The following is a 12,058-nucleotide window of genomic DNA, read 5'->3' as shown; positions in this document are numbered from 1 at the left end:
TCTAGTGAGGTCGAAGAAGGTTTGACCCACATCGAATTGGCCCCCTTCCCCCGCCTCTTCCTCTTCTTCACTTCTCTTCACTTCTTCTCTTCTTCTCTTCTTCTCTTCTTCTCTTCTCAATCCAAAAAGATATCATATCCAAAATGACCCCAAATTATTGGGGAAAATGGAAAATACGGAAAATCCCGGTTAGATCAATTAAAAAAAAATTACTCCAAATATGCCTACAGTGGTATTTGACGAGAGTGTGCCACGTCCCCACTCGATAAGGGTGGCTCTCGGACAGCAGTCCGAGTAGAGCCGACTAACCGACTAGTTGACTATATTAAGCTAGTCTTGACCTTCAATAGGTCTGCAATTGATCCAATTTAGAAAATGGACAGCTTACAGACTTGGGAAGAGATTGTCTCCCGGAAACGGCTCATCAGAGACCAACTCCTCGCACCGTACCTAGTCGATGTAGCTCAACGTCTGCCGCAAGTACAGAACCCCGAGGAGCGTACTCGACTAGCAGATCCTTCGATCCAAAAGATCACAGATATTGGCCATGTCGCCGCTCTACTTGAGTGCCTGGAGAAGGGAGAGTTCCACGCAGAACAAGTGATCAAGGCATATATCCAACGGTATGTCTTATATCGAGGGTTGGAGCAGCCCATATACTAATATCACCGGTAGTGCTGTGGTAGCACATCAATTGGTATGTGCCTCGTATGTTCGGTTTTATCTCCACCTCGACCAACTCACTGATAAAATCCGGCGTGAATAGACAAACAGTCTGACCGAGATTCTATTCGAAGATGCCATAGAACAGGCAAAGCAGCTAGACGCCGACTTTGCAGAGACTGGGAAGCTCAAAGGTCCCCTGCATGGAATCCCAATCACGCTAAAAGACCAGTTCAACGTCAAAGGTGTTGACACGACCATGGGATATGTGGGCAGATCCTTCGCCCCCGCCCAGGAAGACGCAGTGCTCGTGCAGATCTTGAAGAACATGGGTGCCATAGTCATCGCGAAGACAAACCTTCCACAGAGCATCATGGTTCGTCTAAGATTATCACTGGCAGTATCTGATTCGGAGATTGACTCTACCTCCAGTGGGCCGAAACCGAGAATCCTCTCTGGGGACTCACGACCAATCCTCGCAACCCAATCTTTTCGCCTGGGGGTTCAACTGGCGGCGAAGGTGCTTTGTTGACATTGCATGGATCACTATTCGGATTTGGAACTGATATCGGCGGAAGCACCAGAATCCCACAGTCTACAGTGGGCTTGTATGGCTTCAAACCAAGCGTAAGCACCAACCGCCATGAACTAGCTTACATTTCTCCCCCTTTCACTGGTGAATACTTATGATCCCAAAATATAGAGCGCTCGACTCCCCTACCAGGGCGTACCCGTCTCCACCGAAGGCCAAGAACATGTCCCATCTGCCATCGGTCCGATGGCCCGAGATCTCTCGTCTATCTGCTATATGAGTCGTCTGATAGCGAACAGTCAGCCCTGGGATCTCGATCCGCGATGCGCTCCTCTTCCCTGGAATGACACTGCATTCCAAGAACTCCAAGACCGACCTATGGTCATCGGCTTGGTCCTGGATGACGGCGTGGTAAAAGTCCACCCGCCTATTGCGCGTGCCCTGCTAGAACTGTCAGAAATGCTTAAAGCACAGGGCCATGAGGTTGTGGTCTGGGATACATCTGACCATGCAGGGTGCATTGAGATTATGGACCTTTTCTACACGGTCGATGGGGGTGAGGATATCCGTCGGGATGTAGCCGCTGCCGGCGAACCGTTTATTCCTCACGTTGAAGGGTTAGTTAACCGCGGCAAGGCTATCTCGGTTTATGAGTATTGGCAGTTGAACAAGCGAAAAGCTGCCGCGCAGAAGAAATATCTGGATAAATGGAATGCGGTGCGGTCTCCGTCGGGTCGGGCTGTCGATGTTCTGTTGGGTCCTACTTTGCCGCATACAACTGTGCCTCATCGGAAGTTCCGTTGGGTTGGCTATACTAAGATTTGGAATTTCCTGGACTATCCGGCTTTGACTTTCCCAGTCGATAGGGTGAGAGCTGAGCTGGATGGGTTGCCTTCGGAGCCCTACATTCCGAGAAACAGTCACGATGAGTGGAATTGGGATCTTTACGATGCGAAACAGGTGGATGGATATCCGGTGAATCTGCAGATCATTGGGAAGAAACTCCACGAAGAGAAGGTACTGGGGGCTGCCACAGTTATTGAGAAGCTCTGGAGATGTCATGTCAACAAATCCAGTTGATTTATCTAGGATGGAGTTGGTTCATCATCCGTCAAGGATTTCTAGTCTCAATATCCTACAGTCTTTGATTAGAGATAGTAGTAGTGCGCCTGTCATTCCTTGTTCCTTGCCTATTCTTAGGTACTTCAAAAGGTCAATGTAAGATGATAAGTGGAAATGATATTAACGTTCTATAATCTAGCAATGTACTGGTCAATTTGGGCATGTAAAAAGAAATTGATATCGTAAAATCCCTGGTTATACACTTGTTCTGCCCAATTCGAAGAAATCGAATATTTCATACCTCATCGGCGGCGGGGTTCTTCTTGTCTAAGCATACGACCTCAGTATATTTCTTAGTCGCTATACATCACAGCATGCATTGACAGCCCGGCCTGTATCTGAGACACAGGTCGCCCAAACGTGGCACTCGTCCCGGGTGTGCCCACCCATCTCGTAGAATGTGCACCATTCCTATTTACAATTGGTCAGTCTATATCGACATTGTCTACTTGACATCCTTTACTGGCGTGGATGATAACGTGAGAGCGTATGGGATGGGTAGATGTTGATGGGTTCACGAGACACGCGATTCAACTTGAGTGGTGTGTGTGAGAGAGAAAAAGAGAGAGAGAAAGAGGAAGTACGCTATTGTTCATTCTAGGAAAGCCCCAAGACTGCCCAATTCTTACGGGTCTTCCTAACGTGACATCAAATGAGGGAAATGTATGATTAGTTCTTAACTCCTCGAGTTGGCTTTCACTGTGTGAATAGCTAGACAAAATTTTCATGGACATAAACTCATTATGCAGCTTGATGGTATACCTGCCTCCAGAGTCACTTAAATGACAAACGCCGTGGGAATATGCAACAAGACAAGCACTCTCGAGTCTCAAGCCTTGGGAGGCTCGAACAGATCGGGTTTCATGTTAATCTTGCAAAGCTTCGCCACACAACCACTCAGTTGAAGCAGTGACTGCACACCATCTAGGATACGCATATGGGTGAATCCAATCTCCCGAATGAACTCTAGCTTGGAATGTTCGGACAACGTGGGGATGGTCTTGGTGACACGGAACATGGTACTGATGATATCGTGAGAAGAGTATCCCAGGGTCCTGTAGATATAAAATAGTTAGAAACATCCAGCACCTCGAAGCAAACACATTAACAACATACCATAGCTCGTTCAGCCCCTCCAGTGCCACATCCACCTTACCCTCCCAGCAAGCCTTGATCATGGCCTGGACTTTGACCGGGTGCGGGCTGTCAACTACCCGGAAAACATTGTCTCCGCTGACGAAACCGAAACCGGACCAAGTACTCTGCAGGTTGTTGATAGCCTGACGCATGTCACCCTCTGCACTGAAAACAAGGGCAGCAATGCCATCCTCGGAGTGCTGAACCTTTTCCGCCTCGCAAATTTGCATCAACCGTTTGACAACCTGAGCATCTGTCAACCGGGCATAACGGAGAATGGCGCAACGGGATTGAATAGGTTCAATGATCTTGTTCGACTGGTTACAGGCAAAGGCAAATCGTGTGGTGGAGGAGTAAATTTCCATAGTGCGCCGCAAGGCTTGTTGAGCACCGGCGGTCATGCTGCAGAGAGAGGTGAGTCTAATGGGCCAAAATGAAACTCTGACGAGAAAACAAACCTATCTGCTTCATCGAGGATGACCAATTTATGGCGTCCTTGCGGCAGGGTAACCTTCTTTTGGGCAAAACCTTTGATTCGATTGCGCACCACATCGATACCTAGACCACAGCATTAGTATCGACCAAGCCATGAAAGTAATTATGCCTAAACCAACCTCTCTCGTCACTGGCATTCAGCTCCAGAACTGCCTCCTTGTATGCATCTCCCAGCATTTGCCGCGCCAGACACAGTACTGAAGTGGTCTTTCCAATACCCGGCATGCCGGAGATGATAACGTGTGGCATATTACCATCTTTGGCAATAATCTTTAACCGTTCCACTGTTTCAGTGTTGCCGACAATATCATCGAGGAAGGTTGGGCGATATTTCTCGACCCTATAAGCCCAAGGTTAGCTCTACCTGATGTTCTGGTGACAGCGAAACCCTACCAGGGAAGCTCATAGTCCGCAGGGGCACCAGCAGTATTTGCCTTGGCACCATTGTGAGAAGCAGTTGAAGATTCAGCTTGAACCATTGTGAGTAATTTGGTGATTGCAAAGTGAAGAGCCTTGGAAGTGCAGCGAAGGGGAGACGCGAGAGAAGCACGCGTGGGAAACGCGATAACGGCTTATCGGCTGGCCTGTGCACTTCACAGTGATGTTAGGCATTGAGGCTTATTGATGCTGTTCTATGATTTTATTTTTTCATATGGGTATGATCTCTATGAGACCCTTGGTAATTAATTGATCCTACTATGCTAACTGCTGCACGCTCAGTTTCGTTTGACGGCATTGTCAGGTTTCTTTTCTAATCTACTTCATTCCGCACCATTCTTCCTCTCTTCACCCCAACAACTATTCTTAATACCTCGAAGCTGGAAAATGACTACGTTCCCTCTAATTTACACACCCTGACACACACAGCTGGAGTCAGCCCGCTCCTCAAGACATCCACGCTTCTTCTCCGCGGAGCGCACGGCTCCCCGCATACTCAGAACCTCCGGCCAAACACAACACAGAAAGCACAAACCGCGGTGTGTACAGGCATGCAACCATCTGGAATCATGAACCAAAGCTCTGTCCGTCGCAACCTATTTCATGGGAACCTCAGCCGCCGACCTGCTTCCGCAGGACCACCTAATGGCGCAGTTCCTCAAAGCCACAACGGCCTTTCCAATCGCCCTTCACACCGGCTGAAGCCTACATCCTCGGACTCGGGGCCACATACTCGACCATTCAAAATTGTGGAGAACAAAGATATCGTAGTTCGGGACAAGAATGGCAGCTACAAGCTTGAAATTCCAACATTGCCGCAGGCTCTGGTTGGAGAGGATGGAGAGGAGCTGGCTGAACTTGCGCCGGAGGATGGAGGGTTCGTTTCTTCAGAGCTCACTGGGCGTGACAAAGAGAGTATGTTCTCTTGACACGATGATGTTTTACGCTATGAAATATAGTCTACTAATACTTGACTCAGAGTTCGAGGCGGCTCTTGTGGAGATGATGGTTCGGCACCGGACCAGACAATCGAACGGTGAACCTGATGGTGAGTTACAGTTTGATTTGAGTCTGACGGTTGTTTCTGTGATCATATACTGATCCAAAACAGAGATTCTAAATATGGTTCACGAGAGCCTACGCAAAAAGGCAGCATCATTGGATGACGACAATTGGATGTTTGAGCCTGAGAAGGACTCGATTTCTAACTAGACAGGACTGCGCTTGCTGCATGCATCTTGATCTCATTACACTATCAGTTTGATATGTTTCCCGCAAAGGCCTGCTTCAAAAGACCCACGCATCTGGTCTCTTAATCGAGCTCCATGCTCGATGGCGGTGCCTCAACCTTCTTCGCAGTTCTGGATGCTCCTCTGCCACCTGTCTTGTTCTGACCTCCAAACAACATACCACTCATCATGTCCATCAAGGGGTTTCCTTGCCGGGGAATCTTGATGGCGAAGTATTGCTCACCAATCTGAGCCAAAGCATCGTCCCAGATACCCACTTCTCGAATTTGTGTCGCATAGTGTGCAGTGAGCTGTCGGAAGAGATCCGCACTTCCGCGCTGGATGGCCAGCAGCAACATGCTGATGAAATTCACCAAAGGAAGGGCAGGGAACACCCGGGCGTCGGAGCTGGCACTGCTGACATCTTGCACACCAAGCTGAGGATTGGCTGCTGCAAGCCGTGAAGTGAAAATAAGTAGGGCTTTATTCGCGCTGCGGATATTTCCGGTGAGGAGGTATGGGAAGACTGCGCGTGACGCATAGATCGCGGCGGTGTGCGGCTCGTCGCTGGTGTACCACTCGTACTCGAGCTTTGCAAGGGTCTCGGCTGATTCGGAGGTTCCTAGGGTGAGATGTTTCTCGGCATCGTATGGCTCGTTATCTGAGGGACTAGATTAGAATGTATCAAATATTGCGCTCCGGCATCACTCACCTTCGGCGTATACTGAGCCAACGGCATGATGTAAATCCGGATCTCCTCGTTCAAGTGGTCCAAACTTTGCACTCCATCCAATCATTTCTTGGATGAATCTCTTTCGTGTAGGTTCATCTGACGGGAATTCGCGCAGTAGCTCGATCAGGCGCTCTGCAGAACAAAAATATATAGGTTAGCAATGCTAGGTCTGCGGCAGCTACTGGGGTAACCTGAGGCACCATGTTGCAGTAATCACCCCCCAGTAGTCAAAAAAGATATTTGATAGACTCACTCTTCCGAGCCCGACCCTCTGCATCATCATTACCGCCTGAGATCTCCCATTCGGCTTTGTTGTATACTTCGAGCACCAACATGATGGCCAGGTCTCCACCACTGGCCGATGCGCCCTGCTGAGAACCAGCTTTCAATAGCTCCTTCGCGCCACCAGCTAGGATCTCCGCCGCAGCATCGTAGTTGGACTGCTTGATATACCGGACAGCAATAACACGTAGTTGCTGGTGAGCTTCGTAGTAGGCGCCATCGGCAATCCTATAGACAGCAACAGACAGTCAGAATGGGATCTTTTGAGGTCCGAGGTGGTCCGAGGTGGTTACAGGCAAGGTGGGATTCTCACTTTTCTCGCTGGCGGGCGATGACCTTATCAATCCGGGATGACATTGTCAGACTAAATGGAAGCGCTGATCAAATAAATTAAAGAAAAAGTCGAATCGAGGACGCTATCAAGCAGAGTGCGCAGTGCAAGAATGTTCGCGGGGGAGTTGGTTGAGAGACTTGGTGGGGACGCGGCAACTCCAGAGCCCTGGAGAACATGGCATCTCCGACATCTCCTTAAGAAGTACCTGATGGTGGTCTTATAGCTGGAACTACCAGCATTGTTTTGACTCGAAACCTGCTATTTCCGCTGTTTGGAATCTGTTCGTCCTATTGACCCCCCTGTTTCCTGTGGTATTACAATAATACCACGCCATTACGGACCTCCCTAACCACTATACAAGCTACCTAACTAGGTCGCGACAATCTATATCAAGGACCAAGCAATCTCTCTTGTTTATCCGACAATTTCAATAGTGCCACAAATTCATCATGAACCGATCTACTTTTAACATCCAGCCCCTGCACCGCTTCGGCGGCACAAATACCTCTATCCGGAGACCAAGGGTAAGCCAAGGACCTGGCGCTATATCAAGCAAATGAAACTGAATAGCTCACCTGGTGCTAGGAAATTGCTTGCTTCTCTTATGATGACCAGCGTCGGTTTTCGCTGGGCGATACGTCCATGGCCTACTACTACACGCCGGCTCTCCCTGCAGACCTGAACAAGGGCTATGAGACATTCCAGAAGCTCAATGATGTCCCCGATGAGCACTTGGATGCTTTGCTTGATACCCTTGTTGCTCATGAGAAAGAAACAGAAAAGAAATGTGATGTAGACATCGTCACATGGAGAGGAATGATGACCAAGGTGTGTTGAATTGAAGTCTAGTGCGGACTATCACCCAATTTCAAACTAAATTCTTACTTCTAAATACAGATTTTAACAGCTCCATTTGATAATATGAATGGGTTCGTAGCCCTGATCTATTACCCACATATCGTGCTATTTCTCTAACCCCAGGCTATCTCTAGCTTCGAGATGAATGCAACTTGTTTTCAGGTACGATATCAATCTCAGCAAGACTATTTAACTTTCGTGATCTAAAATATAGTATAGGGCACCATGTATGTATATTTAGCTACCTATGTCGCTATATAATGTGCTGACTTGTTCTAGTTTTATCGAAGAAAACAACGAGTATAAGAACCAACAGAAAGAGATCCAACACAAGCGAGGATCACCACCCGGGATGGCACCACAGGAACTCATGATGTATTGGGGTATCTAAAACCACCCATGCAAATATATGCCTAGACTAACGAACAATTCTAGGCTACAAATTCGAAAAGTTGGCTGTACTTTCGAAGACGTGGGATGAATCAACCCGCGACGAGATCGAAGGCCGTGAGAACGAAGTCGTCAATAACGCAGCACAGTATTGTTCCGTTGTCCGCACCGGGATCGGTAACGTGCGTATGATTCTCGGTGGAGAGGTTGATGCTAGTATGTTTACCTTGGTTCGCCTCGCTATACCCAATGCTAACCTATTTCCCCCCCCCTAGTCTGGGACAGCAAGCCATCGCGAAAAGAAAGCCCCATTAACTGGGTCGAGCTGAAGACATCAGCTCAGATCCGTAATGAACGCGATATGATAAAGTATGAGCGGAAATTGCTCAAGTTTTGGGCACAGTCATTCCTGCTGGGCGTACCTAAGATTATCGTGGGATTCCGTGATGAAAATGGCATCTGCCATAGCTTGGAGGAGCTGGACACAGCCAGTATTCCCGGGAAAGTATTGAGTGTGGGCCGGCGTTCTTGGGATGGAAACGTCTGTATCAATTTCACTGGTGCATTCTTGGAGTGTGAGTGTTCTTTGTGATGAGTTTATAGCAGTACTGACATACTTTCTAGGGCTTAAGCAGACTATCAACCAGGAGGGGACGTGGAGAATTCGGAAAAAGGAGAAGTCTCCGGTTATCGAGGTCTATCAAGTTGAGGAGCAAGGGCATGGCGATATTCTCTCGCCTGCTTTCAAGGCCTGGCGATCGACCACTTCTGCAAGTTCGTGATTGGAAGGTCTAGCGTATGCTAGCTAGTGCTAATGTACTTTTATCGCTTGGGTTTATCAAATATTATACATAGAAAAGTCTCTTATATTAAGTATTCTGCTTTTTACCTTCGTATGCACCCAAAAAGATATCTTAAAAGAACATCCAAAAAGACATCGCAAGGCCGCGTAAACCACCGACTATTCTTGCAATAAATGAAATCTTTCAGCGGCCTCTTATTTCAACCCTCTATAGTCCCCCAATTGCGGTCCGAGGGACCCAGGGGAGGCGTCCTAGCGACTACCTGCACTTGAGTTTTACATGGAAGATCGTCCGTGTGTGATTAAATAACAGAAGAATTTTGGGTATTTCTATAATCCTTGGTCTATTTTGAACCATCCAATGCAAATAACTCATGACCCAGGATCGGTTTCAGTAGGCTGGATCCCCTGCGCTTCTAATTCCTTCTTTCGGAAATATTCATCTCGCTGTGCTCTCCTACTCGCAGACTTGAGTCCCCTTTTATGCTGATGACTATTCAGATGAATATGCCACTGGTCCTCCGACGCCATAGTCTTCTGGCAGACATCACAAGTATAGCATTTCCCGATTGGGTCTGTCTGTACACGCTTTTGGGCCTGAGCTTCCTTCGCACCGAACTCCGTCGTGGCCAATTGAGAAAGCGATTTGGGTTCCGGAGTTGGCTTGCTTTGCTGCATCAATTGCACAATCTCCTCGGACGGCTCAGTGATGCACTTGCTCCAGTCGCTGACGTTGGAACTGTCCAGGAGATAAAGCCGACGCGTCTCTCCAGCTTCTGTGAGTGCTTGCCAGAGTTTATTGCGGATCCATTTGACCTGCGATGTTCCGTACTGTCGTGTAGCGATTCGAATTAATTCCAAGGAGTTCCGTTTGAGATCTTCGATCTCTTTCTCACTTGCTTCTCCGTCCCGGATAGCCTTGAAGTATGGCGCCAATTCCTTGAATCCAATGGACACCCAGACTCCCCGTGTTTGGTCAACTTCGATCCCCTGCGAGGCTTTTTCCTGCAAGTAGTCTGACATCTTCTCCGCCTCGGTCATCAAGCCCTGCTTGACCATGTCATCCACACGCGCATCCAGGCGCGCATTGAGGACCTCCTTTTCGGCATGTACCCAAAATATCAAGGTATTCTCGAACCGTAGCAAACCTTCCTCCTGGTCTATCGCTTTTCTTTTTTGAGAGAACTGCTCTTTATAAATCTCCGAGGCTTTCCGCCCTGTCTGGAAATAAATTTCCAATGACCGTCGGATTTTACGTGCATCTTTCGGATGCCATCGCGCAGCCATGACAGGATCCACCTCGCGCAGCTTCTCTAAGAGAACTTCAGGCGATGAATCCAGAATCGGCCATTTCTTCGAGGTCGAGCTGAACTCCGTGAGCTGTTCCCGCTCGCCTTCGTCATCCACCCCTTCGCCCACGAGCTGTTCTTTGAATAGCACTGCTTGGGTATAATAGTGCGTGCCACCAACAAGGATGGGGACCTTGCCACGGGCGCGGATCTCTTCAATGACTCGCAGGGCTTCTCGCTTGAATAGCCCTATGCGCCATGCTTCCGCATCCAGGTCGATGCAACTGAGGAGGTGGTGAGGGATGCCGTTCCGTTCTTCTGTCGGGATCTGATTCGTTATGATCGGCAAACCGCGATACATCTGCATAGCGTCGCCATTGATGATTTCACCATTGAATCGAGAGGCTAAGTCCACTGCAAGCTGTCTACAGCTATCAGTCATTGTGTTCGGAGGAAGTGCGGGCGGGACTTGGAGTCAATACCTTTGACTTGCCTGTGCCTGTGGCACCGACAACGGCTATGAGGGGATTCATGATTCTTTGCCCCTGCCAAATAGATCGGAAAGCTGAGAGCATACCGCGATGCTCATTGCGACGTGGGGGGAAAAAAAAGGTTATCGGTTATCACACGGGTTACCTCATCCATGGCGCGACCCTCCGCCGAGATCATCTCATGTTGGAGCGCTAGCATCAAATCAGTCTAGATAAATTCCAATTAACGATCTTCCCTGACTCATTTTTATCTTCTTCTTCCTTTTACTTTCGTCCAATTTCGAGATCCTCTTAGTGCTTTCCTTCTTCCACATTCGTCATGGCGGGTATCAATTCCGCTCTCCCAAACATTAAGGTACAAAACCTCTCGTACAAGTTCCAAGATGGCTCCAGTGGCCTGGAGAACGTAGGCATGAGTCTACCAGCTGGAAGCCGCACCCTATTGATCGGCGGTGAGTCAAAACTCGTCCCCATTCGAGACTAATCTCGAAGACTAACCCAAACACACAGCAAATGGAGCGGGGAAGACCACCCTCCTCCGCCTCCTATCAGGGAAGCGCCTTGCACCCAATAACACCATCGCCATTGGCGGCAAGGACCCCTTCAAGGATAGTCTAGACGGTGTGACCTACCTGGGAGTCGAGTGGGTGTTGAACAGCATCGTACGCACAGACATTGACGTGCCAACACTTCTCGCCTCCGTCGGCGGAAATGCCTACCCGGAGCGCCGGGACGAGCTGGTCGATATCCTCGATATTGATCTGCGCTGGCGCATGCATGCTGTCTCGGACGGAGAACGTCGCCGCGTGCAGCTAGCCATGGGCTTGCTGCGGCCCTGGCAGATCCTGCTGCTCGACGAGATCACTGTCGACCTGGACCTTTTGTCCAGGAGCAATTTCCTGGCTTTCCTAAAGCGGGAGACTGAAACCCGTGCCTGCACTATTGTTTATGCTACTCATATCTTGGATAACCTTGCCCAGTGGCCTACCCATTTAGCCCACATGCACTTAGGTAAGGTCAAGGCGCTGGGTAGTGTTGAGTCGTTCCATGAACAAGTCCCTGAGTGGACTTCGGAGAATAGCCGCCTTGGAGAGCTAGTCCTCAAGTGGCTCAAGGAGGATATGCAGGCCAGAGGTCCCCGGAATGGTCGTGGTAACCAGGCCAAGACCTACCAATCCCTCGAGGGTATTGGAGGTTACGGACTAGAAAAACATGACTGAGAAAATAATCTGGAAAAAGATCTGACGCGTTTTGTTTTTCATT

General features: G+C 48.9%; 7 protein-coding genes across 7 annotated transcripts; 4 read left to right on the top strand and 3 right to left on the bottom strand.

Moving 5' to 3' along the window:
- Positions 1–375: 375 nt before the first annotated feature.
- On the top strand, positions 376–2,275 carry N7537_008382 (amidase; the record flags this gene model as incomplete). The annotated part of the gene is made up of 5 exons (XM_056899437.1): positions 376–623; positions 676–697; positions 767–1,039; positions 1,096–1,290; positions 1,367–2,275. The coding sequence occupies 5 exons, from the start codon at positions 376–378 to the stop codon at positions 2,273–2,275; spliced, it is 1,647 nt and encodes a 548-aa protein (XP_056751513.1).
- Positions 2,276–3,146: 871 nt separating this feature from the next.
- Positions 3,147–4,459, bottom strand: N7537_008381 (replication factor C subunit 4; the record flags this gene model as incomplete). Its single annotated transcript, XM_056899436.1, has 5 exons — positions 4,343–4,459; positions 4,069–4,289; positions 3,913–4,012; positions 3,434–3,856; positions 3,147–3,372 (listed from the first exon to the last, which is right to left on the bottom strand). The coding sequence occupies exons 1-5, from the start codon at positions 4,426–4,428 to the stop codon at positions 3,147–3,149; spliced, it is 1,056 nt and encodes a 351-aa protein (XP_056751512.1). The 5' UTR covers positions 4,429–4,459.
- Positions 4,460–4,938: 479 nt separating this feature from the next.
- Positions 4,939–5,599, top strand: N7537_008380 (uncharacterized protein; the record flags this gene model as incomplete). Its single annotated transcript, XM_056899435.1, has 3 exons — positions 4,939–5,302; positions 5,367–5,435; positions 5,499–5,599. 3 exons carry the CDS (start codon positions 4,939–4,941, stop codon positions 5,597–5,599), a joined length of 534 nt encoding a protein of 177 aa, XP_056751511.1.
- Positions 5,600–5,699: 100 nt separating this feature from the next.
- On the bottom strand, positions 5,700–7,084 carry N7537_008379 (protein GET4; the record flags this gene model as incomplete). The annotated part of the gene is made up of 4 exons (XM_056899434.1): positions 6,945–7,084; positions 6,603–6,859; positions 6,329–6,481; positions 5,700–6,277 (listed from the first exon to the last, which is right to left on the bottom strand). Exons 1-4 carry the CDS (start codon positions 6,986–6,988, stop codon positions 5,700–5,702), a joined length of 1,032 nt encoding a protein of 343 aa, XP_056751510.1. The 5' UTR covers positions 6,989–7,084.
- A 330-nt stretch (positions 7,085–7,414) lies between these two features.
- On the top strand, positions 7,415–8,995 carry N7537_008378 (DXO/RAI1 family decapping nuclease; the record flags this gene model as incomplete). The annotated part of the gene is made up of 9 exons (XM_056899433.1): positions 7,415–7,489; positions 7,551–7,793; positions 7,863–7,894; positions 7,958–7,985; positions 8,043–8,050; positions 8,103–8,206; positions 8,259–8,429; positions 8,489–8,788; positions 8,838–8,995. 9 exons carry the CDS (start codon positions 7,415–7,417, stop codon positions 8,993–8,995), a joined length of 1,119 nt encoding a protein of 372 aa, XP_056751509.1.
- A 392-nt stretch (positions 8,996–9,387) lies between these two features.
- Positions 9,388–10,879, bottom strand: N7537_008377 (tRNA dimethylallyltransferase; the record flags this gene model as incomplete). Its single annotated transcript, XM_056899432.1, has 2 exons — positions 9,388–10,725; positions 10,787–10,879. 2 exons carry the CDS (start codon positions 10,877–10,879, stop codon positions 9,388–9,390), a joined length of 1,431 nt encoding a protein of 476 aa, XP_056751508.1.
- Positions 10,880–11,114: 235 nt separating this feature from the next.
- Positions 11,115–12,015, top strand: N7537_008376 (putative ABC transporter; the record flags this gene model as incomplete). The annotated part of the gene is made up of 2 exons (XM_056899431.1): positions 11,115–11,247; positions 11,306–12,015. The coding sequence occupies 2 exons, from the start codon at positions 11,115–11,117 to the stop codon at positions 12,013–12,015; spliced, it is 843 nt and encodes a 280-aa protein (XP_056751507.1).
- Between the last annotated feature and the right edge of the window lie 43 nt (positions 12,016–12,058).

The sequence above is a fragment of the Penicillium hordei genome, assembly GCF_028827395.1.
Source record: "Penicillium hordei strain IBT 12815 chromosome Unknown utg000004l_segment0_segment0, whole genome shotgun sequence".
Taxonomy (NCBI): Eukaryota; Fungi; Ascomycota; class Eurotiomycetes; order Eurotiales; family Aspergillaceae; genus Penicillium; species Penicillium hordei.
Note: the sequence above shows the minus strand (reverse complement) of the source record. Positions and strands in the feature narration are given on the sequence as shown.